General features: G+C 40.3%; 1 protein-coding gene across 1 annotated transcript in view; it reads left to right on the top strand.

The window, feature by feature from the left end:
* DGCR2 (DiGeorge syndrome critical region gene 2) overlaps positions 1 to 21,503 on the top strand; it is a 46,506-nt gene extending 25,003 nt beyond the window's left edge. Inside the window, exons 3-10 of the mRNA XM_035556633.2 lie at positions 4,670 to 4,795; positions 7,053 to 7,263; positions 8,255 to 8,331; positions 10,945 to 11,121; positions 13,062 to 13,265; positions 17,245 to 17,397; positions 18,062 to 18,298; positions 19,063 to 21,503. Of these exons, the coding sequence (XP_035412526.1) occupies positions 4,670 to 4,795; positions 7,053 to 7,263; positions 8,255 to 8,331; positions 10,945 to 11,121; positions 13,062 to 13,265; positions 17,245 to 17,397; positions 18,062 to 18,298; positions 19,063 to 19,304 (1,427 nt within the window). The 3' untranslated portion in view covers positions 19,305 to 21,503. The remainder of the gene's footprint in view (positions 1 to 4,669; positions 4,796 to 7,052; positions 7,264 to 8,254; positions 8,332 to 10,944; positions 11,122 to 13,061; positions 13,266 to 17,244; positions 17,398 to 18,061; positions 18,299 to 19,062) is intronic.
* The last annotated feature ends 2,492 nt before the right edge of the window (positions 21,504 to 23,995 follow it).

Below are 23,995 nucleotides of genomic sequence, written 5' to 3'. Positions count from 1 at the left end.
TGTTTACGTGCTGAGCTCTTCACTGCCAGGTGATCTATTGGTTTGACTGGTGCTCAGCACAGCAGGATGCTGGTCTTGGTTAGCATCAATTTCCTAGCCTAACACAGTGGGTAATGCAAAGCGTGGAGCTGCCAGACCTGACAACAATCACCCCTCCCTGGGGACGTCAGAACTATATTTCCAAATCTTTAGACATGAAACTGGATTTAATCCAGAAACTCTATCACCTCTCAAATTACCAGATTGAATTAAAAGCTTTCCGAAGGTTTAGTGGGTAATATGCTAGACAGAAAATTTAAGGTTTAGGGGACAAGGCAGCTTTCGTATGTACGTTTTGAGAATCTGTGTTTAAACAGGAGTAATTCAAATCTTAGAACAAATAAGGTATCACAAGACCTGGTAGCCTCATAAACAATTTCATTTTGACATAATTTGAATAAAGAAATGTGGTAGGATTCCCCATTTATGATGGAAATGCAAAGATTTGAGGCCAAGTGTTTTGAGTGTCCCAGATGAGATGTCAGGAGTCTGACTTCCTGAGTGCTCGGTGCCAGGGAGCATGTCCTGTGCTTCAAGTGCTCCTATTGAATTTAGTTGCAGGTGTCATAGCTTAGCACTTCCACAAACCAGACAGTCTTCACACTGCATCCATCCCTGTGAAGTGTTTGGCTTGAGTGACTTGTTTGCTGTGGCACAGTAACTCTGGGAACTTATTCAACTCCCCAAATCCCAGCATTCACCCCCTGTGTGAGTCCTGACCTTGCAAGCGCCTCTTTAAGCCCCTGACACTCAGTCTGTTGTGTCTGCTCATTTCTTCGATGCAAAGCAGACTGGTCCCTGTGGCAGATTGCAGCTTCTCTTCGAGCTCCTCGGAGCAGTTTTCCACTCGGCATCATGTTTGTTCCCCCATGCAGCGCGGCTCAGCACGCTCATGGTCAAGCCTGCTCCTGTCTCAGCCGGTGCCAGCTCTCTCTTTTGTGTGCTCTCAGCTCCTCGGCTCATGTGCCATTTGCACCACTCGGCTTTTTGCTTCCTTTCCCTTGGTCTGAACGATAGACGCACCGAGGGGTACAAAAAGGAGCTTTCTGTACTGCTTGTGTGCTTCCTTCTGCTAACGAGACACCACAGGCAAAGTACGGAAAGGAGATCCTGTGGATAGTGCTGCAGAGTGGTCTCTGTGGATGTATGGTAAAGACTGCGGGCAATTTAACTGAATTATTTTCAGCTTCTGTGAATAATGGGCAAATTATTTTGTTTTATTTGTTTCTGACCTAGACCTGACAGCATTTGTCACCTTCATTTTTTTCCCTTCTCTCCAAGAGGAACAGCAAAACTTGTGTGCACGAGAAAACTTTCTGTGAGTTGTCAGGGCTGTGTTTTTGCCATCAGAACTTGTTCAACTAAAAGGTGGTTGGAAGTGTAAGCAAAATATCTCCCCCTTCCAGACTCTTCACTTCTGTTCTGAAAAAATTTTGAACAGTATTGACTCAGACCTGAAAAAGTTTACCCATATAAAATTCAGCAGGAGCCATTCAGCCTGGCAAACTCTAATTCTAAATTGGTAGCTTGAAGATTTAAACAACTGAAGAGAGTCATGTAATCAGACGTGTTGGGTGACTTTCCTGATGTGTGCTACTATTACTCAGTCTGTAAACATGCTAGAGTGAATTAGCAACTGTTTGTAAATTGGAAGGAGCTGCATGAATACTAATCGTGGCTTGATCCATTTGGAAGCAGTTTGGAGGATGTTCCTGTCAGGCGTGCTATAGTTTACAAGGGGAAAAGAGAAATTGCACCCCATGAATCTTCCCTTGAACCTGTTTTTCCCCTTTCCCCACTAACCAACAAGCAAATCACATTTCTAGCATAATTGTATGGAACCAAATAAAATTTAAAGCTGTTTGTCTTGGCTAGTAAGAATACTGCTGTTGCTGTTATTTCTTGTGGTGGTAGGATCTAGAAAATAAAGGATGTGGGAAATAGCTTATCTTCCCCAACTGGATAGCTTTCAGAATATTAAATGTGCACATTGGCACTAAAAATCATTGTTTTGCCTTCTTGAGATACTGAAACATAGGTTTTGATCTTCTGGCTCAAGTTATTATCTTAAAGCTAAGTCCATGGCACTATTAATTTGTATTTAAAGATATAAATATTTTTAATAAAGGAAAGCAGAATAGCAGGATACACAGAAAATTCTTCTGCAAAGTATTGGAACTGTACAATAGAAAACCAGCCCAATTACACCTTTGCCACCAGAATCTGCAACTGCTTTTCATGATAGTCAAGTAATTTACAGGCTCGTTAGCATGCTCTTTCTTTATTGCCCTGGAAAAACTTGTCATCTTTGCTTTTCTCAGAGACAGAAAATTCAGGTCAAATAGAAGCAATTTTCTCTTTGAAGAGCTCTGATTTATTAAGCAACTGACAGCGTTGGGCTTGAAGGAGAACTTGTGGTGGCTGCTTTTTGCCTCTTGAGCCCTTCTCGTTTCGGTGGCAGGTCCACTGACGCCGGGGAAGGAAGGAGGGGATGTCCTTCTTCTGGGTGGTGATTGACTGAGCTCCCTTTGTGTGATCAGTGTAGCTTTTTCTCAAAGCATTTGGTATAAATTCTGTCAATTTGACGTTAGCGTGAGTAACCCGTTCTTAACCCTTGTGTATTAAAACCCGCGAACTTCTCTTTTATTCCCAGGGGAGTTAAATTGTTAAGTACTCGTGGGCGTTCTGTTTAGCCGTGGAGGGTCAGCCATATGGTGCTGCATCTGCTCTCACTTCTCAAAGGGAACTAATTCTTCTTCTGTTTGGTTCCAACCGGTTCTTTCTCTTTAGATGTTACCATTTAATGCCATGGGAAAATAGGGCTTCCCGGTGCTGAACTCAGTTCATCTTGGATAAAGTATTCTACATTAATTATATTAAGACTTTAAAAAATAACACTTATTAAAGATTTGCTTTTTTAATGTGTTAGTATCACTCTGATGATCATAGTGTAAATAATGCTAATGCAACATTAGGATTAACGGCAGGCAAATTCTAAAACTAAAAATAGTTTGGCCTTTAAAGGAATAAAAATAATCCATGATCTTCATTGTCAAATTATTTTACCATTTTGTGTCCTTTGAAATGTACGCTCACTGAATTTCTTGGCACTAACTTCTTTCCTGTGATACATAGCGCATTCTAATATGGAATATTGGAATTACTGCTTCGTTCCTGTAAGGCCATGTGAGTGTATTATACATAGCCATTTCTTAATGGGCGATCTCTATAGGCATGTAATTCCTAGGGTAACCTGGTAATTAAATATCCCTGCTAATTCCATTAACTTGGGACAAACTCAGTATGCTAGAGCCAGATGAATGCAGAGCTGCTCTGCTGTTCCTAGGCTCCTACTTGAGATTTTTTGGTTTTGGTCATTGGTGCAGTTGGTCCCAAGGAGTACCTTGTTTGGTGGTGGGTCTTTTGGAGGTCTTTCCCCCAGGTAACACACCAGGCAGCCTCCAGCTGGGGGTTTAAATAATCATGAAATTGCTCTGGATGTCTTGATTTTTCAAGTTAGTGGAGAAAGCTTGATTCACATTATTTTGAATATATTTCAAACAGATGCAATTAAAGCTGTTGAAGAAGTCTATGTAGCTGCTCTCTATTTTGGACCATGGCTGGTGTATTTGGTTTAGCTAGTGTAAATAGAGCTAATCAGCTTTAAAGGGAAATAAGCTGATTTTTTTTATATACAGAAATATATGTCTACGTAGCTCTTTGTGCTGTGCAAGTCTATTAGCTCAAATAGCAGCTGGTGGTATTACGTGACATACAAGTAGGTATTTCTGATGCTTGCATTGTTGGGTTCTTCTTTTTTCTGTTTTTAGGTTAATTCATTGTTTCCAGATGGAGCTCTGGTATTTATCTGCCTTTCTCAAGGGTTTCTGCCCACTACCCTTCCAGGCTTCCTGCTTATGGTTTTGCTAGTTTTGCTGGCAGTGTCTGCACCTAACCTGTGCCCCTTTTGCGGATTACATTTTGCATTGTGTTTTCATAACCTCTTGAATCCACTTGTCTCATGCATCCATTGAGAAGCCCCGACACCCAGATTAGGGTGTGTATGTTTTTTGTTTCAGAAATAATGATGAAACGTTTCCTTTAGAAAGTCTGGGAAGGAATGAAAAGCCTGATTCTTCTGGCTGAGGGTGGATTTTCTTTCCTGGTTTTAATTTTGTCCTAGATCTCAGAGAACGTGTTGGAAAATATATTGGAGAAGTTGTCTTATATCTTTGAACACACAACTGAGAAAATGAGCAGCTGGAGAGTGGGTAGTTCTGTAAACAAGAACAGACAAAATGCACTGGGAGTGATGCATTTGCTGCAGCAACTGAAATGACAAGTGTCGAGTTCTGTGCACAACTGCAGTTGTTGAAAATCTGCCAAAATATTTATCTTACTTTGCAAGATTAATGTAATGGCTTGTTGATTCTTTTCAACTGCAGTTATTTTTGTTATGACCCATGTAAAATGGCCAGGCTGTTACTGCAGGGATCTACGATCTTAATTTACCTGCCTGTATTATGTATCATAGATTTGTATTGAATTAAAGCCCATAGAAAGTTTAATAAAATCAAATCTGCTTTTTCTTGCATTTTCACTGGTACTCACTATTCCTTCTTCTCCTCAGGCTTGACAGGGGACCAGCGAACTTACCATGGGAAGGAGAATGTGGACTCCAGGCATAATCGAGGGAGGGGAGGAGAGACGACCCGCTTTCACACTGTCAATGTGGCACAGCCTGTCCGATTTAGCAGTAAGTTGCAGCCTGGGAAATCTGGCCCATCTTTCTACTAATTAGTTTAGCAATTTAGATTAATTGTTCTCTTAAGGAGAAATTAATAGATTTTTCTCTTGTGTGGCTTTTAGACCAGTCTTTGCTCAAGTGAAGTACTCCTTAAGGTTTTTGGACACTTCCTTTATGTGTGTGCTGTGATGTTGCACAGTTTATATAGCAGGCTGATACATACGAAGAATCCAGCAGCTTCCTTTGTAACGCTACTTTTGTGCAACTGAAATTGTGGTTTTCTTTTACGGACTGTGGGCCTAGTTTTCTGTAATTGTGATGCGTTAAGTGATGGTTTCATCCTTCATCAGGCATGATAGTCTGTCAGCTGTCTCTTGATGTGGGCTTGCAGTTTTCCCCTGGAAAGTGGGGAAAAACAAAATTGATTGCTTTTGATTGAAGTCATTTTGAAGATGGTCTTAGAAGAAGTTGCAGTATCCTTAGTAAACTAAGTACGTATCTGATGTTGTGACTTTTGTACCCTTTTTAAGAGGGAATAATGTTCTTTAGGAAGTGGGGAACTTAGGGAAATTCTTCCCTTCTTGCTTCTCAGAAGGAAAAAGTTTATGAAGGAACTATCAAGGAAGAGTGTAGGACCTGTATGTTTTGTTTTTTTTCCTTGTTACTTCCAAGTGTTAGTTGGGAATCTTCAAAAATACCTCTCCAATATCACCCTGCTCTTTTACCTGCATCACTGCTGGCGATGCTTTCTGCATCCTGGTACCAGCCTTATCTAAATGATAAAAGTTCTGCAACTGTCCTTCTTACTGATTGTAGCTCATAGTGACTGCTGCCTTTGAATTTCTTTAGGTCCAATGCATCAAAGTCTCCCCTGCCTCCTCTTTCTGGTCTTGTTCTCTTTTTTGCTCCTTGGATCATCCAATGATTTGGGAATGAGACAGCACTGATCATGCATGGAGGGAGGGATGGGGCAGACTAGGAAGGGGACATGCAGAGAAGAAGATACGGCAGGATTCTGAAAAAGTCAAGTGATTAGCACAAGTAAAAAATTAGCTCTTTTTTTTTTTTGGGGGGGGGGGGGTGCTTATTAAAATAGGTATTTTGATTCCAGTATGGATTCCAGTAGCTAACTTGTTAAACAAATTTGTAGAGGACAATAAAACAATTTAGAAATTGAGTCAGAGATATCTATAATACTCATGTTGTATTCTGTCCCATCCCAGTGATGTGACCAGTAGACCTTAGAAGATCCCATTGCTTTTTAAATAGAAATGGAGACTAAGGAAGATACGTAAAGGAATTCAAATTTAAGTGTGTCACTATTTTATGATAAAGATCACTGTTTCTGAAGGGAGTTCCTAGGCTTGAGAACAAGATCTCTCTGAATGCGTGCAACAAACATAAAACAGTTTGTGAATTTAAAGTTCCTTTTTTAGGTGTCATGCAAAATTAATTCTGCAAATGCAGGTGCTAAAATCATATTTCATGTCTGTTTTAAATTTCATCAGCCTATGTCTGTGATTCCATTAGTTACCTATCACCTCCAAGAATGCCAGTCATCAAAAGCCCATGGGTCTGTTTCATCCAGAAATGCCTCGAGGCTTTTTTTTTGCATATTTCTTCAGTTTAGTTAATTGAGAAAGCAGAGACTACAGTTCATACCATCACCTTCCTAATTTCTAAAGATGTCCTGTGCAATGACGTTTTTCCAGAGCAAACAGCCATTGCCCCAAAATCCCCATCACCTTTAGTGATTGACCATGCGCAGGAGTATGAATACTACTGAGCTTGTTTGTAAAATAAGGTTGAAATCCTCACAGCAAGTTGGGCATATTGCTAACCACCTAATAGAAAGATGTGATCGTTAAGTTGGCCACCTATGGTTTATCCTTCCTGCTTCTTACAGCTTGTTGTGACTTGGATTGATCAAACTGATTGGATTTATAATGCTGTTCAGGGAAAACCTTCCACTGTAGATCATCAGTCTTAATTAAAGAATTTAAAGGCTGTCACAGTGCAGGGAAACATCGCTAAGAGTTTTTCAGGGTATTGAAAAAAAATCCTTTGTCAAAAGCATTAGTAAAGGAAGTCTCCTGTGATCTGTAATGCATGCATCTCCTATTGGTGAGGTAAATTATACATGGTATGTTGTGTATATGCATCTAAGTGATTACACGTTGCATTGTCATAAGCTGATTAGGATGTGTTACCTGGAAGATCCTAATTTGGGGGGAATGGTTTCCCTTCTATTCTTCATGTTTCCTAGGAAAGTGCCCAACAGGGTGGCACCACTACGAGGGCACAGCCAGCTGTTACAGAGTGTATTTAAACGGGGAGAACTACTGGGACGCTGTGCAGACATGTCAGCGGGTGAATGGATCCCTTGCCACCTTCACTGCAGACCAGGAGCTAAGATTTATCCTGGCACAGGAGTGGGACTTGGAAGAAAAGACATTTGTAAGGAAGGACCAACGTAGGTGAGTAGGAAGGAAAGGACAGAGATCTCCTATTACATGAGAATGGTTTCTGCATGATATAATTGCTGGTAGTTCAGTTTGTATAGAAAATCTAGTGGTAAAATTTACTATAGGTTGATAACCTTGTAAAAGCATGTAAGAGCGGCCATCTCTATATTTTGTGTTTTAATTAACATTAGTAAATTAACAGGCTACAATGTAGTCTTTGTTTTCAGGCTGTCTCGGCAACATACATATTCTTGAACTGCAACAGGGAAGATAAATTTTAAAGTGACTTACCACTGCACTACATTGTATAGAAATAATATTTCTTTAAAATTTTCGACACAGTTTTTGTTTCCATTAAGCACCAGTAGCTTTGACAAAGACTGCAAGTTTGAGACAAGAACAAAGTGAAAAAAAAAAACAAAACAAAACAAAAAGAATTGTAAGAACTGTGTTTTGGTGGCTTGAGATATTTCATTCTGTGAGTTCACAGCAAACAATTCCTTGGGTTTTTTTGCCTGTGGGTTTTTCGTCAGTATCATGGGCTGCCATGCTGATAGGTCACCCACCAGCAGTGGTTCAGTAGTCATGTATCTCTGTCTCTGGAGACTTAGATGTTTTGATCCTGAACAGTGTCTGACATCAGTTGTGTATGTTTATGAAATATTTGAGTTCTGGATACTTTTGTGTGGTTTTTGAGTTCAAGATACTGTAGTGCTGTTATAACAACAGAATAAGGTGCTGCTTATGCATGGAAATAAAAGGCATAGTGAGTTATTTGTAAACATAGAAAACTATCAAGTATTTTCCTTTATTCCTCAACTGTAGTCTCTTTTTACTTTGTCCAACATATGCGCTAAATTTTTTTTAAAAAAAGGTCATCAGAATGTTTTCAAAGTTAATTTTAAAGATATTGTAAGGTTCTTATTTTAATTTGTAAGGTATTCTAATTTCTTAGTATGTTTTGGGCTTGTATTTTTAGAATCTAACTTGATTTTTTTTATAGGTTCTGGGTTGGATATCAATATGTGATCACAAATCGAAATCACTCCCTAGAAGGTCACTGGGAAGTAGCTTATAAAGGTAGGCCTCTGAAATTATTACTTGGTTTCCGTGGTCTGTTTAACTATCTTAAAACATCGATGTTATCTGCAAGAACATCATTTCTTTCACTGATGGTGTTGAAATGCTGTAGGGGAACTGCTTTGCTTTACAGTATCAAAACAGAAGTATTTTAATACACATGCCTAATTTTCAAGTGCAAGAAATTTCATGAGTTTTCAGTGATGTATTGTGGAAGGAATGTGTTTTTTAAGTTTGTTTGGGATTTCCCCATGATTAAGCTGAGCAAAAGAAACTACTCTGTCGTTTCTCATTGCTTCTGGTGAATGTCTAGATTAACAGCTGATTCCCGATTCTAGTATTTGTGCAAACTAGTGTAGGATTTGTTTTTTAATGTTGGTAGGTTTTTATATGCTTTTCAGTTATCTTATTTTGCAGAATTACCCAGAGTTTTTTGCACCTTGAAATAATGCAGGCAGTTTACTTAAACCAAGAGAAAGTTTACCTTAGCCCAGAATTAATAACTATTTTTATGGAGAATCAAGCATTAATCTGATAGGCATCTCCGGCTGAACTTTTTCAATGGCAAAAGAAGCAGCTCCCTATGCTGCAAATGCAGAGACACGGTTTTATTCTTTTTATTTTTAACTAATTCAGGTGAGTGATTAGTTTGTCTCAGTCATTATATGAAGTCATATGTGTAGAATTAAATGTCTAAATTTTGTGCTGATATAGGTCAAGGAAAAAAAAACAGGTTTTTACGCATCAGCACTGTGAATTCCAGTGTAGCATTTGAAAACGAATCCAGGGTAGTTTTCTTCTCATATACAGTTTTCAGTAATGGGAAATTTGCAAGGGTAACTGTCCATTATGTACAGATATATAATTATGAGCAGAATTTTGTGAAACAGTTGGATCTTAAAAAAAAATACTACTTTTGATGCATGAGAAGGGATTGAACCTGAGTAGGTTTCCAGAGATGGGACTTGTTTTACCTTGCTGCCATGTGCAAAAGTATTGATTTCTTTTGTCATTTAAGTAAGCAGATTTGGCTGAGTATTCAGAGGAAATTGCTCCTTCTTGTGGAGACAGGAACATTTCCATTAGTTCCTTAAAGTACGGCACCTAAAGGTGCCTTCTGACAATAGGAAAAGGGCAGGGAGGAAGTTCAAACTTTTCCCTCTTAAGGGTTAGCTATTCCTCATCTGGACAAAACTGTTTATACAGGTAGGCTTCTCCTATGAATTCCAAGGGAAAAAAAACAATTATCCTTAAAAGAACCTTTCTTTGCTCTTCAGAAAGTTGACTGCACTGCCATCTGCTGATCAAGTGTTATAACTAGGGAGGCATAAATTACAGAGAATTGTGATGTCTGTTTATATCATAAGTCGTCTTCAACTTGATTCATTATATGAATGTAAGCCTTTTCAATGCTATATAGTCTTTTGCTTGCAAGTCTTTTATTTAATAAAAACATACCTGTATGAAATAAAGTACATATTAGCGTTCAGTAGCTTCTGAAAGATTTTATTCAAGTTCCACTGACTTGTAGTGAGGTAGACTGTGAATTCCTAGTATCTGTTTGAAAAGTGATTTAGGGTCCTATAGCTTGAAAATTTTAATCTATTATTGGGAGATGTGGAAGTTAAACCCTCAAAAAAATGATAGGAGAGCTTAATTGCGTTAATTATCAGACTTCAGTCTGATGTGTTTGAAAGGACCATCGTGTGACTAGGCTGCTTAATATGCTAACTGCAGGAGCTGTTGAAGTCAATGTTTAAGCACAGATTTAGAAAGCAGGCTTCTAAAGACGTATCAAATAATCTAATTTTCACAATTGTTGTATTTTGGCTTCTTGTTAATCTCTGCAATTTTGAATACTGACTAATTTAACACTAAGGTGCTGGTCAGAAGCAAAATTTTTAGTTATACAATACCCTTAATACCTTTCCCATGCCCTGCAATGGGAAAAATAACTTGATGTTAAGTCCCCGCTCTTTGGAACCCATGACATGCAGTCTGTTAACAGTTCGATGGAGGACCAAAGAGTAGATGTATCCCCACTGCAGGAGCAGGAGGGGCATTGCAGCCTAGCCCTGTTCTGCACTGCCCTCCAAGCCAGCAACGTGGGCTGTGGGGGAGCAGCTCTGCAGCGTGCTGCACAGGATAGATGATGTACTGGAAGCACTGGTAGGTGCTTGGAGTACCAGGTTTGAGATTTGTGTAGGTTCCTGCTTCACTAGCATTTGGCCAGACCTTCAAGTGTACTGGTTACTGCTTCATTTCTCCTTAGCATGTTCAAACTCTTCACTGTTTGAAGAGGTGCATAAGAATTGGCAGGCAAACCCCATGGGACCCTGGAAAGAAGCATTTGTAGAGATAGCAGAACACGTTCCTACCATAGCAGAATGTCAGAATTACACCGTTCTCTGACAACAGCAGCCTCTTCTCTCTGTGACTCACCCCTTCCCTCCCCACTCCTCACCTTCCCCCGGAGGAGTGCTGCTAATGGAAGCTAAAGCTAGAGGACAGTAGCCTTGTAGGAGATCTGGTGTGCGTGCAATGAGTGACATTAGAGCCTTTCTAAAGCTCTGTATACCCACAGGCTGCTTACACCAATGCATCTTGTTCTAGGCTCTTCAGAAGTATTTTTACCCCCTGACCCTATCTTTGGTACGGCTATGTCTGAAAATGAAAACGTTCTTTGTGCCCAGCTTCAGTGTTTCCATTTTCCTACCCTTCGACACCATGGTTTACACAGCTGGTATGCTGAAAACTGCTACGAGAAGTCGTCATTCCTCTGCAAAAGGAGTAAGTTGGTTTTAGTTCGGTGTTAACTGTCTTGCAAGTTTAAATAAGCTTATAACAAATATTGGAAATCTGATAGCTATCTTTCTACTTTTTCCCAGCAAATTAAAAGAGGAGGAAAAAGGAGGAGGAGTTTGGCTTTGTTTAAATAGGAGCATTGTGATGGGTGGTTCTCAGCCATGATACAGTTAAGCCTTACTAGTAAATATCACTCAAGTTGTTTCCTCATTTTACATGAAGCAAATGTTTATTGCTGGTTTATTTTGAATAAAGCAACTTCAATTAAATTCTTTCCAACCAATTCTTAGAACTGTAGGGCATGGGGGAAAAAAGCAAGTGTAGCTTCTGACTTAAAGCGGAAAAAATGGCTCCCATTCTGTATCATGCATGCCCTTATGCCAAAAGGCATTAAACTAAGAGAAGGGAAATACTTTTTAGCAGTATTTTCAGGTAACATTCAAGATGCCTGATATAAATGATAATTGCTTGTAAAAAATAATAATAATAAAATATATATATATATATAAATTAATACATGTGGTGTTGAACTTTTACTGCGGTTCTTGAAGTGCTTTGTGTTTGCTTTTTCTTGAAAGCAGGATAAAGATTTACAAGAGTGTTAAGGGAGGAAAATTCAGCCTTTTTCTGCCTGCTTTTTCACTAGAAATATTGAAAATTAGTAAGACAGGCTATTGTGATGTCTATTTTGATGTGATAAACTTCTGGAATGTGAATTGAAGGCCATTTATTTAGTCAAAACATGACCTTTTTGGCCATTTCTTCAGAGTGGTGTTGTAAGGAAAGCAGTAGCTCTGCTAGATTGTTAACCAAAGGGTAAGGGGGAAAAAGATAAGATGTGTAAGTTGAGCAGAAAAATTCTGTGTACAGTTTCAGGGACCCCCAGTACGAGAAAGGCACTGACAGGACCTTGCCAAATTGAGGTGAGTTCAGTGAGGGCCACCAAGATGGTGCTGAGGGGGCTGGTGCACCAGTGCTTTGAGGAGAGGTGGAGGAAATGAGGCGCCCCCAGCCTGCAGAAGGGAATGCTTCTAGGGGACCTGATGGCAGCCAGCCAGTAGCTGCAAGGAGGTTATCAAGGAGGTAGAGCCAGGCTCTTTGCATGGGTGTGTGGAAGGAGACAAGGAACAAAAGTTAAAACAAGGTTTGAACTGATGTCAGGGAAAATGACCATACTGGATAAAATACTGAGCAACAAAGTGGGACCTCCCTCATAGGTGATCCTGCATCGAACTAGAGACCTCCTAAGGTCTCTTCTAGTCTGAATCTTCCTGTATACCCTCGCAGCTGGGCTCTGCTTAGGGTGGATGGGACTCATCACCCTCTCTGAGCAGTCACTGCAGGCTGGTAGGTCCCCCAGCTGTCTGTGCCCTCTCTGGTTTGGTACCTCCCTTTCAGGTCTGTGGGAGGAAAGGATGGTGAGCTGAAGACATCTAAGCTTCATCCACTGTGCAGGGATTAAGATGCAGCTAGGGCAGTGGAATTGCTATTGCCCGGCTCTCTTTTTTGGGCCTGACCTCTTGAGAGAGTATCCTGCAACTTGGTTCAGAGAAGTCCCAGCTTTTCCTAAGTACCGGGAGACAGGGAGGGAGGTGCAGCAGGCATGATGCTGAAGGCTGTCCTTCTCAGGCTGCTTGTTTTTCTCTTGAGTCCTGGAGAGGACACCTGAAAGCACGTCAATTCCATTAAATACTTAACATTCACTTTGTCAAGTTTGAGCAGTAAATCATCCCCGCACATCTCCAGACTATCCATTTATCTTCCCCGCTCCTTGGAGATCCCTTCTAAAAGCTATTTTCCTGTAGAAGCGTGACTTTTAACTGGTCATCTGCTTGTGTTTTCAAATCATGTTTTGTAATAGATCAAACCAGGCTTGTCTGGCAGGCTCATAGACACTTGGATATTGATGTGCATTTCTGTTCTAGGCCAGACTTGCGTCGATATCAAAGACAACATTGTTGATGAAGGCTACTATTTCACTCCAAAAGGGGATGATCCCTGTCTGAGCTGCACGTGTCATAACGGTGAACCTGAGATGTGTGTGGCTGCTCTGTGTGAACGGCCACAGGGATGTCAGCAGTACCGCAAAGATCCAAAGGAGTGCTGCAAATTTACTTGTTTAGACCCAGGTAAGACTTGGCTGTTGCAGTTTCATGCAGCAAAATTACTGCAGAGCTCGGTTGTTTTGAGGTATAACTTTGTTTGAAGTGGTGCATCCTTTTAGTGCGTTGACACTGCTGGGTACTAACCCCATCTGGGGAAAAATCCCACATCACAGGAAATGAAAAACTTCAGTCTGTTGCTAGAAATAATTAGTCTTCCTTGGTGCTACTTAGTGAAGAGCAGTAACTTGTCTCCTCTACGGAGGTTGACAGCATCGTTGATTTCTAATAGAGCATCTTGCGTGGTTTCTTTGTGATGTTTAGCTGTCATAAAAAGGAAAAGACATTTCTCTTGAGCACTAATTAAGTATCTTTTTCTGGACATGAGCATTTATGTGTGGAAGTTTGCATGCAGGGATCAGATAGAAAGCACTGTTTTCAAATTATATGGAATTTTAATCATCAGGGCATGCAACCTTGATATTGAATTTGGCATCTCAGTCCAGCTTCTTTTTTTGGATCAGTGAAGTCTTAGGACTCTTCCGTATACTGTTTGGTTAGTGGCCTTTTGGGGATGTTGTTTCTTGTGTAAAGAGACTTGCAAAAAGAAATTTATTTAGCATTTGCCATGAGGGTGGTCAAATACTGGAACAGATAGGTTGTAGAGTCTTCATCTGGGGGGATATTTGAAGTCTGACTGGACACGGTCCTGAACAACCTGCTCAAACTGACACTGCCTGAGCAAGGTTTGGACTAGATGGTCTCAAAGGTCCCTTCCAACCCCAACCATTCTGTGATTTCATGATATTTTAAAAGAACCTGATCTTATCTGAGTGCACCAAGAAACTATTGTTCAGATTCTTCCAATATGGAAAACACAGGTCAAGTCTTCCCATCAGAGGCTTCCATTTCAGCCTATTACAAAAAAGGGGTGCTTATTGGCATCCAAACTTGTGGTCGTTCTTTTTCATGTCTTATCTGCACAAGTTAATGATTAAAGGCCCCGATCCTTCCTTGCTGTCACTTACATCCATTCTGACGGCTAAGCTTAACAGATGTTTGTAACTGGTGTTGCAGGTTGGTTGGGGAGAGTCGGGGGTGAAAAAGCAGAAGTCTTCCTCCTACTCTTATCAGCAGAGTTAAGACTGTCTTCGCTTTTTTTTTTTTTTAATCTTCAGGAACAGTGTCAGCAAGGCATCATCCAACAGACAGGATAAGATGACCTGGGATAACCTCACAAAATGTTCTTTAATCCTTGCTTATACTGTGGGTCTTAACTATTTCGTGAATACTGATTTGAAGACTGTATTTTATCACATCCTTTCTGATCCCTAAGCTCTTCTTCTTGTACTGATGCTATATAAGACTGTTTCATTACACTCTCGTCTGAAGTGTTCTGGTTTTTTAGTAACTCGGTTTTTGAGAGAAGAATCATCAAGCAGTCGCCTAACTTCTTAATAAAGTTACTTCAGCTAACGATAAACACTGAAATTTTGAGATGACACATTTTAGTTTTCCTTCTGGGTGTTCATAAATGACTATTCCAGCTGACAAAATTAATGAATTACTTTCTTTAATCAGCATGCATTTATCTTTGTCCAATTCTTACATATATCTTCCCTAAGCTTTGTTGCAAAGGAAAGAAAACTGTTTTACTAATCAAGGGTAAGTGAATTCATCACCCAAGGAGAGACTGGAGGGAAATAAATCCCACTGTTGGGTTGGCAGGTAATCAGCTCGTGTTGTGTGAGTGGGTGAGCAACGATTACAAGTGGATAAAGAATATTACTCAAGGACTTGGTAGCAGGGGAATTTTTCAGTGGTAGGACTAAGCTGAGCAATCCCAGCTGTACTATCTTGAAAGATGCTTCTCATTTAGTTGAAGATAAATAGCACATGAAAATCTTTTGTGTACTAATGCTGAAACTGAAGTCATTTGTCAATTGCCTCTTCATGGATGTGGGACTCCTGTTGTTTTGTGGGGCTCTTGTTTGTACAGATCTGGAACTCTCACTTGTGAAATGGAGTTAAAAGAAACAAAATATTTGAAAGAGCTGGTGATAGAGAAGCTTCTCTTTTGACTAAACTGGGACAATTACAGGATATTACTACTGCCCTGAGTGTAAAACAGCCTTTCTGAAATAATCCATTCCTGTTTATGTAGATTGAAAATCTGTGATGGCTCGTCTTGTTCTGTACAAGCTGGGTCTCTGTCTCTTTATTTTACTTTAATCTAGGACTTGACAATAGTTTATCCAGCTGAACAGGTTGAGTGGTAGGAGCTGTCAGAGGCTGGGAGCTGTAAGAAAGCGGCCCAGCCTCCCCAGCAGGCCCAAGATTTGCACTTTTAGCTGGTCTGAAGAGAATATGTGGAAGAGGCAGTGTCAGGAATTCTGACTACAAGTTTGCATCATACTTCACTGTGTGTGTGTTTTACTGAAGTCCTTTTATTTAAGGCAACTGTTAGAACTAATTTATGGTGGCCACAAAGTCAGTGTTGCCGTAACACGGAGGAGGAACGCCGGCAGGTCTGTGCTGTTGGGGAGGGGGTGTTGGTTGGTTACCGCTGCTGTGTGACTGCATCAGTTTGAGCTCTGACAGGGAGAGCTGCTAAAAGATTTGACAGTATAGAGGCTTTTGTACTGCACAGCCAGATTTGAGAGGGTGTTATGTTGGAGTTCTATGCGTAGTGCACTATTAAATGAATTACTCGGGAATGGGTTAGGTAATAAATTAGCCGTGTTAGCCATTCTAACAAAACCTAAATAAAGTGGCTTTTTCTATTCCTAGCATTTGTAGCAAATCGGTATTTACAGTTTTTGTGAGGGTTCTTGTGTTCTGTAAGGAATCTTTGGTACATCTTTTGCTGCTCAGTGGAGAGGAAGGTACTGAGAGCACTTGCAGCTGTGGTGGGTGCAGGAAAGGAAGGAGAGGGGCCAGGGGCTGGCTGCTCTGTCAAGTGTGCTGGCATGGTGCTGTACTGGCTGGGCACGGGGTTCATACTTGGTGCTGCTTGTGTTCTCTAGCATCGTGTAACCATCATGACCAGGTTGTGCAGCTGCTTCATCTGCTTAGCCACATCTAACCTCAGTTCCTTTCTTGATCAGAGCTCTTTAACAGGAAATTTGGGCAAAGAGAACAGCACAGTCACTTCTGTCTGTTTTTGTGAAGAGTGTCTGTCTGTTTGCAGGCTACTTTAAGGCCCATTAGTTGAATTGTGAAAAATACCTCTTGTGCCTGGCACTGACAGAACAGTGATAATTTGCTCTCAGCAGCCTTCCAACGTGGATCTGGTTAGTTATGGTATACAGCTCTAGAAACCCTAAGCTCCTGGGTCTGTTCTGTGTTGTGCCACTTGCTTTCTGTGATTTTAGGAAAATACTTAATTCCTGTTTATCTTAATCTCTTATCTTAATCTCTCTTAATTTTTTTGAAAGATTGTTATCACGTTGATTCATCTTTTTAAGGTATTTTTATTTCCTATCATTTAATGTTGATAACCATGCTACCTACGACACATGGAATTTGGATGACTGCATCTTGGTGATAATGAAAATGTTTAGCGATTTTATTGTTTGAAATAGGCAAGGTAAGATGCCGTGAAGTCATGTAGAAATACTGTGTAGATATGCCAGTTCTTGGGCCTTTCCCATAACTTCCAGGCTTGCTGTTCTCTTTATTACAAGACCATCAGCCATGCCAGGGAGACAATTTGATGCGCAAAATACTCTTAACCTTTGTTTTTCCCTTTTTCAGAGACCTGAAGCCTTCAGCGTTTTGTGCCTTTTGCTGAGTAACATATTTAGAAGCATTTAGGTCTCCTTGCAGTAAATAGATAAGTCATCTAATGATTCATTTTTTCTACACTTCTGAAATCTGCAGAACTGTTAAACCAGGCTAATGAATCTCCACTCTGCATTTCTCTCCATTACTGACAAAAGAACATCAAGGAAAAATGAGTCTTGAACATTAGTAACAGGCTTCTTTTCTATATTTTATGTAACAGATGGGAACAGCTTGTTTGACTCAATGGCTGGTGGAATGCGTCTGATAGTTAGCTGCATTTCATCCTTCCTCATCCTCTCTTTGCTGCTCTTCATGGTCCACCGTCTACGCCAGAGGCGGAGAGAGCGCATAGAGTCTTTGATTGGAGCAAATTGTAAGTAGCCTATATTTGTAGTGAGTCTTGGTCTGTAAACGTGTGTAGTGTAAATGTACTTCAGGATGAAAAGAGCAGAAGAGATACAAATCTATATGGAGAACATCAGTGGAAGTCTGGTCAGTACTGTACCCAAATGTAGCTATGTACTGGCTGCCTGAATGGGTTATGATTTGTACAAGTTTTTTCTGTGAACCACCCATTTAAAAAAAATAAGTACGTACTTCTCTTGCACTTAATGCTTATTGTTGATGTGTGGAAATGAGAAGTGTCATGGTCTTGCTCATCTCTGCCTCTGTGTGTATAGTTTCTTCAAACCTGAATGTTCTTCAAACTTTTTAGCCAATAATCAAAGAATACTTGTTTGTTTGTATGTGGTCCAAATCTGAAATATCTTCTGTGTGTGAATGATGTCTTTAGTTTGAAGAGCTTAGATACAAATTTAGCTGTGGTGCAGGACAAACAGGCTGGAAGCAGGTGGCCTTGGGTTTTGTTGTGTAACTGCAGCGAGTTGACCTGTATAGGTCGTTTAGGCTTTTCTAGGTGTTCAGGAGACATGAGTTCCTTGGCTGTGAAAAGTGGAAGAAGGTGTTGAGATCTGCCTTAACCTGAAAAAGAAAACGTGGTATAAACTCCTTTCTTTCTTTCTCTTATCTTGAAATAGTGCACCACTTTAACTTGGGCCGCAGGATGCCTGGTTTTGATTATGGTCCTGATGGTTTTGGAACTGGCCTTACTCCACTGCATCTTTCAGATGATGGGGAAGGGGGAGCATTTCATTTCCATGATCCACCTCCACCCTATACTGCTTACAAGTATCCAGACATTCAACATCCAGATGACCCACCTCCTCCTTATGAGGCTTCTGTCAATCCAGACAGCATCCTTTGTTCCACTCCAGGTATGCAGGCAGTAACTTTTCTTTTCCTTCTTGTTTTTATTTTTTATTTAAAACAAACAAAAAAATAGTCGTGTATTTTAGTGATTGTGGTGGGAAAATGTATTTCTCAATACAAATCTATTTCTGTATGGAAAAGATTTCTGTTAAAAGTATCATTCAGCTTGGGGGTTGTGGTGTGGTTTTGTTTGTTTTCTGGAAAAGTCACTGAAATTAAAGTAGAGTCCATGCTGCAAGCAGCTTAACTCTTAGTCTTTACTGATTTTAAAATCTTACCTTGGATGGGTTACCATCATGCTGGTACCTTTTCTGGTCTTTTGGAGCTAGGTCTGTAGAAAGTGGTATTAAAGAGTAGAATAAATGCCAAGTACAAGAGATTTTAAACAAAACATAACCAGCCTCTTCTTCACTCCCCACTCCCCCCACCCACAGCCAAAAAATTTGACCAAAAATACCACTTTTTAATGATTCACCCAGCGCTCTTCAGTTTTGCAGCTGCGATATTAGCATACTGTAGAACTGATTCCAATTTCAGATTTCATAGCAGCATATCTCACAAGATAAGTAAGATGCTTGCACTAATCAGTCTTATTTATATATATCAATGTTATATTTTTGCTACATAATTTTCCTCCTTTGCTGTGTCGTGTATTAATACAAAGATGGGAAAAGCTCAGAGCTTCCAGAAACCACAGATAGTAAATCTATTTGAGAATGTGAAATGACATACTTCACCTTCTGATTCTTCCTTTCTTCCTCTTTTCCAGATGGAGTTCTTTCTCAGACTGTGCAGAGCAGTCCTCCATCGCTAGGAAACTGTGATGTATCCCCACAGCTTACAGAGGGATCACTTCCTCCCTCAGTTGGTCCTTCTCCAGTGGAGCTGGAAGACTCTGCTGACAGCAGCACCTTTCTTGTCCCTCCCGACACACCGCTAAATGAAAACACACCGGCAGAAACTCTTACGAGCAGCCGTCACAGCCACTGTTCTCTCAATACCATTGTATAAAGGAATAAAAAGCCGACTGCCGGTCAGAAATAGTTTTAGCAACTGTTTGCACAGACAAACACTAATCCATGGTTTGAACTTCAGAAGGAATCTCCACTTTGTTTTGAACACTGCTTTTATGTTCTAGATTAGGGTCGTGCCTCTTGTTTTTGGCTGTCGTTACTCGTTCACTAATCAGTTTGTCCTGTAAATATGGACTGTATAACTGCTCTTTTTTTTTTTCCATTGGCTATGGAAAAGAATGCAGAGAATTCCTTTGACTTCTAAGGAGAGGAAGAGTATGGGTAGTGTTTTTTTGTTTTGTTTTTGTTTGTTTTTTAACTGAGAGGAAACAAAATCTACATCAGAAAAAGCTGCTTGGATTTGGCTGGATACCACTGGACCTAGGGAACAGACAATGGAAAAGGAGGGTGGGGGCAGTCATTGTTCAATCAGTTGCTTTCTCTCTTGCTTCAGTGCTACACTTGGAAAAGACAGAGAAGACTGAACTGCAGGGGAAGGGGCTAGGTGTCTGTTACACAGAGCAGGAACACTGAGGAGCTAAAACATGCTACCACGTAAGAGTTACACAGTACGAAACGTTTGTGTGTTTTGATCTGCCTTGCTGTTTCAAAACACCCTAGGGACTGGAGGATAAATGATCTACGCAATGTGCAACTTTGTCTGTTTATGGAAGTGGGTACTAAGAAAACTAGGATTTGCAATTACAATTATTTGTTGTTGGTAGCTGCAAAAATTAATGTTGTAAGGTAAACTTCTGTGCTATAAAGCAAATTGGGTCTGCGCAGTGCTGGCATCCTTTCAGTAGAATCCTCGTATGTGTCAGGTAGTACTTAAGGGAAGAGACGGGGAGCAGTTAACTCTGATGCAGTCTAACTTCACTATACGAAGCCCCCTGTTTGTTATAATCCCATAAGGAAGATTGAAGTGTTTTTCTTTGTAGTTTAACTCCTTTACAATGAACAGTTGCACAAAACTGGCCTGGATAAAAGACCATTGTTCTTGCTTTTCTTATTGCATGCTATATTTAGCATGTAAGTGTGTTCCCTCTCTTCCGTTTCACTTCTTTACAGTTTCTACAAATAACATTTAAAAACACTGATCAACACACTGTACATAATGTTTAATTGGACACTTGTTTCTTATCCTAATCCTATAAATGCCAACCCTATTCTAGGAATTCTCCCCACCCACACCCTAAACCATTTATCCAGGTTCCACAAGGGGTTATAATGAGGTTAGTGTACTTAAATCAGTAAAGCAGTCTGCTTCACTCTGATATGCGATCTTCAATTTTTCCCTCAGATTGAATTCTTTAAGCTAATTTGAACATTGCAAAAAGAGATTAATTCACTCCCTCACTAATCCCAAAGTCAAGCACTGTTGGTTTTGATAATGAGTGCAAAACAATCTTTACAGGTGGTTTTAAATTTACGTGGGATTTTAGTGTACAAATAATTTGCCCCTACCCTCCATCCTCCTCTTGCCTCTGCTTCTCCTTGACTTACTGTAGCAGTCAGCAGATGAGATAAATTATAAGGAATATGTAAAGAATGCCCCTTGTGAGTGTTCTCCTATTACCTTATGAAGGGTACAAGCCTAGAGGGACAGGAAGAAAACACTGCATGGGGGTGTATATGTGAATTATTTTTCTAGTAATGATGAGAAATCATACTTGTATGACAAATCCTAACCCACTATTGTGGTTTCCCAGTGCAGCTGACTTTTCCCTATTGAATATGCTGCTACTTTCTATTCTGTGTCTTGCCTATAGGCTTATACTGTACTTGAGGATTGGTCTTGACAATTCAACTCCTTTTGCACAGAAAACTGTGAGTTTCATTATTGAGATCATATCTGGAGTCTTGACATTCAGGCACTTGCTAACAATCTTGAATCCACTGGAGAGTGAATCACAGTTCTCGTGTGCGCTGGTGCTGCGCGAGTAGGAGGAAGCACTGTTAGGAAGCCTCTTCGCCTGGAGTCGTACCACCACAGCGCGTCCTGTTCTCTGGTTTGACTGGCTCTAACATGAGCAGCACGAAATGAGAGGAGCAATTCTCCACCCTGGGGGATCTGTTACCGTCTCCTCCTCTGAGTTCAAGTCCTGGTCTAACAAAGTGGATGGATAGCAGTAGTGAGAACCATGCATACAAATTGAGCATTTCTGAAGTATGAAAATAAAGCGGGTTTTGTGCATTTTTGAGCACATTCATACGTTTTATACATTGTATGTACTGATTTTTCTTTAGTTTTATAGGTACGAATGTGTGTGTGTGCGTGTGTGTGTTTCTGGGTGGCGATATATATAAAAAAAAATATATATATACTGTAGATGGTACCCTTTGTGCTGCGTCCAGCTAGGTGAAGCTAAGCACTGGGATATAAACTAGGCTCTTAGGGTTAATACTTCTCTGAAGCTGGCTACACTCTGTTGTAGGACAGGATGTGATAGTGTACACTTAAGTAGGATGCAAAGTCTATGCTACTACAATCTGTTCCTGAAAGTATTTTGTTAGCAGTGCAAATTAGAAAACTTCTAATTCCTTTTGAAGCCAGATGGAACATTCATTCTCTGTAGTATCCTAGCGCAATAACAAAAGGCCTTTTGGCTTGGTTTAGTCTCTGAAGCTGTGTTTTGTGGTTGAGGTGAACAGATACCTTACCTCACACATCTCATAACACTGCAGGAATCTGTTCGATATATATATATTTTTATTTTACTTTTGGTTCTGTGGTGAATTTATTGAAAATAAGCTCTGTTACAATTCGTAACTTCATGATAGCTCCCGGCTATAGTTGTTCCAAATGCGGGCTTCTTTGTAGAAGCCTCAGTGTAATATTTTCCTATAGCTTCTGAGCCTTTCCCACTTGTATGTTGGCACAGAGGCTGCAACTTTCTCTCTTTTTCCCTATCCTTCTTCATCTTAACTGTAAACGAGGGAGATCTTGCCTTGAATGGAGCAGCTCACTAAGTACAGCTCTTGTTTACCTCTCAGTGAGCTTCTAATTTGGCAATAAAATTGTCATTTCTTTCCCATTTTAACATAGCTTTTTCACATTGAGCATTCTCTCTTGGAGCAGAGAACGTCACAACTGCTAAGACTTCTGGACCAACTGGGGAAGGGTTAGTTTTCTTGACAGCAGTTGACTCCTCAGCAAAACTTCCTTGCCCTTGGCAAGGTGACTGGTACATAACTTTGTTCTGAGCACCAGTTAAAGGGGTTGAAGCTTGATGCTTGCCTGAGGAAGACCTTACTGTTTTGATTGCCATTAGATTGATGAGATCTTTTAGAGTTATTTTGTGCATTGATTTTTTTTTTTTATTTTTTTCTCCCCATCACCATTCACTTCTCTGGATGTTTTTCTTATCCACTGGTGCATCCCCAATCTTCCTGCAGATACAGCAGGGGAGGTTCCATTACCTTATCATTCCTTGCAGCACAAATGAGCAAAGAGGGCATTTCTCTTTGAATGTTCCTGACCACAATCTATCTTGTCAGGTGTCAGTACTCTGTCCTGTGCAGGGCTCAAGCATCCCATTGTGGCCTCTAACAAAACCGTTCCTCAGTTTCCCCTTCCTTACTACGTACTGTGGTGCCATATTGAGGTCTCTGCTGTTCCTTTACGGGCAGTCATAGATATTCACTTGTATCGATGTTATCAGTGATACATGTACACAGTCTCACAGCAGCCTCTCTTTTTTTACTAGGTGAGTTGTAGAATATTGTAATGTTAGAAAGACAGTGGGTTTAGTTCTGTGCTAGAAGATCAAAATTGTCATTCAGATGTACAAAGAACTTGTCTGCGTAATGTTCGGTTGTGTCTAGTCCTGAGTCTCATAGGATTCCTTTATCCATTTGTGACAGGGCGCTGGTCGAGAAGAAAAAAAGAAGCAGGTGAACTTTTATCCTGAAGGCTTAATCTTATGGTCTGTGCACAGCCAGCATTCCTGGCGGTCGCTGGGCTCTGCGATGGCAGTGGCACAGGGCTGGCCGACTTACGCGTCTCTGAAGTTTCACCTGGGAAGAAATTGTTTTTGTGACCAGTAACTTACTGTTCTTTTCCCATCTAATGTTAAATGAATTTGAAGCTGTTTTAAAAACTGTTTTTATCTTTCAGAAGTCATTTTTTTTCAGTGATAAAGCTCTGAAGTTTTGATGTTTTCTCATACGATCCATAACATCTCTTTTTTTTTTCAGTTGCTGAAATGTATTTTTTCCTCTCTACTTAGCTAAAGAACATGAAATATACAGAAATTTCTTTTAAATATCCCTTGCAAGTTGGGAACTGGACCCTAAAATTAGAACAGATCAGTGTAGAGGAGGCAAATCAATCAAAGTTCATACATTCTGCTTCCACCGTTACCCAGTTCCAAACGAAATCTGTTTCTTTGGAATAGATGCATTCAGCAGTGAGGATCTGCTTCCCCTAACAATATTCTGCATTAGCTGCCTGCTACGGTACGACATAGCTTTAATTTTCCAGTATTGTGCACCTTGAACGTTGAGTGGGTTGGAGTTGATGCCAGCAGAGATGCTGCACTTGCAGCCTGCGTGCATGGCTATGCTGCACTGTAATCTGAATGTCAGACTTGTGTATGCCTGGGAGGCTGAGAGAGAGAATGAGACACTGCTTTTTACCTTCTCTTGGAAAATAATTTTAGCAAACGCTGCATTTGCAGGCTTCTC

The sequence above is a fragment of the Cygnus atratus genome, chromosome 17 (genome assembly GCF_013377495.2).
Source record: "Cygnus atratus isolate AKBS03 ecotype Queensland, Australia chromosome 17, CAtr_DNAZoo_HiC_assembly, whole genome shotgun sequence".
In the NCBI taxonomy this organism is placed as follows: domain Eukaryota; kingdom Metazoa; phylum Chordata; class Aves; order Anseriformes; family Anatidae; genus Cygnus; species Cygnus atratus.
This window is presented reverse-complemented; position numbering and strand designations above follow the sequence as displayed.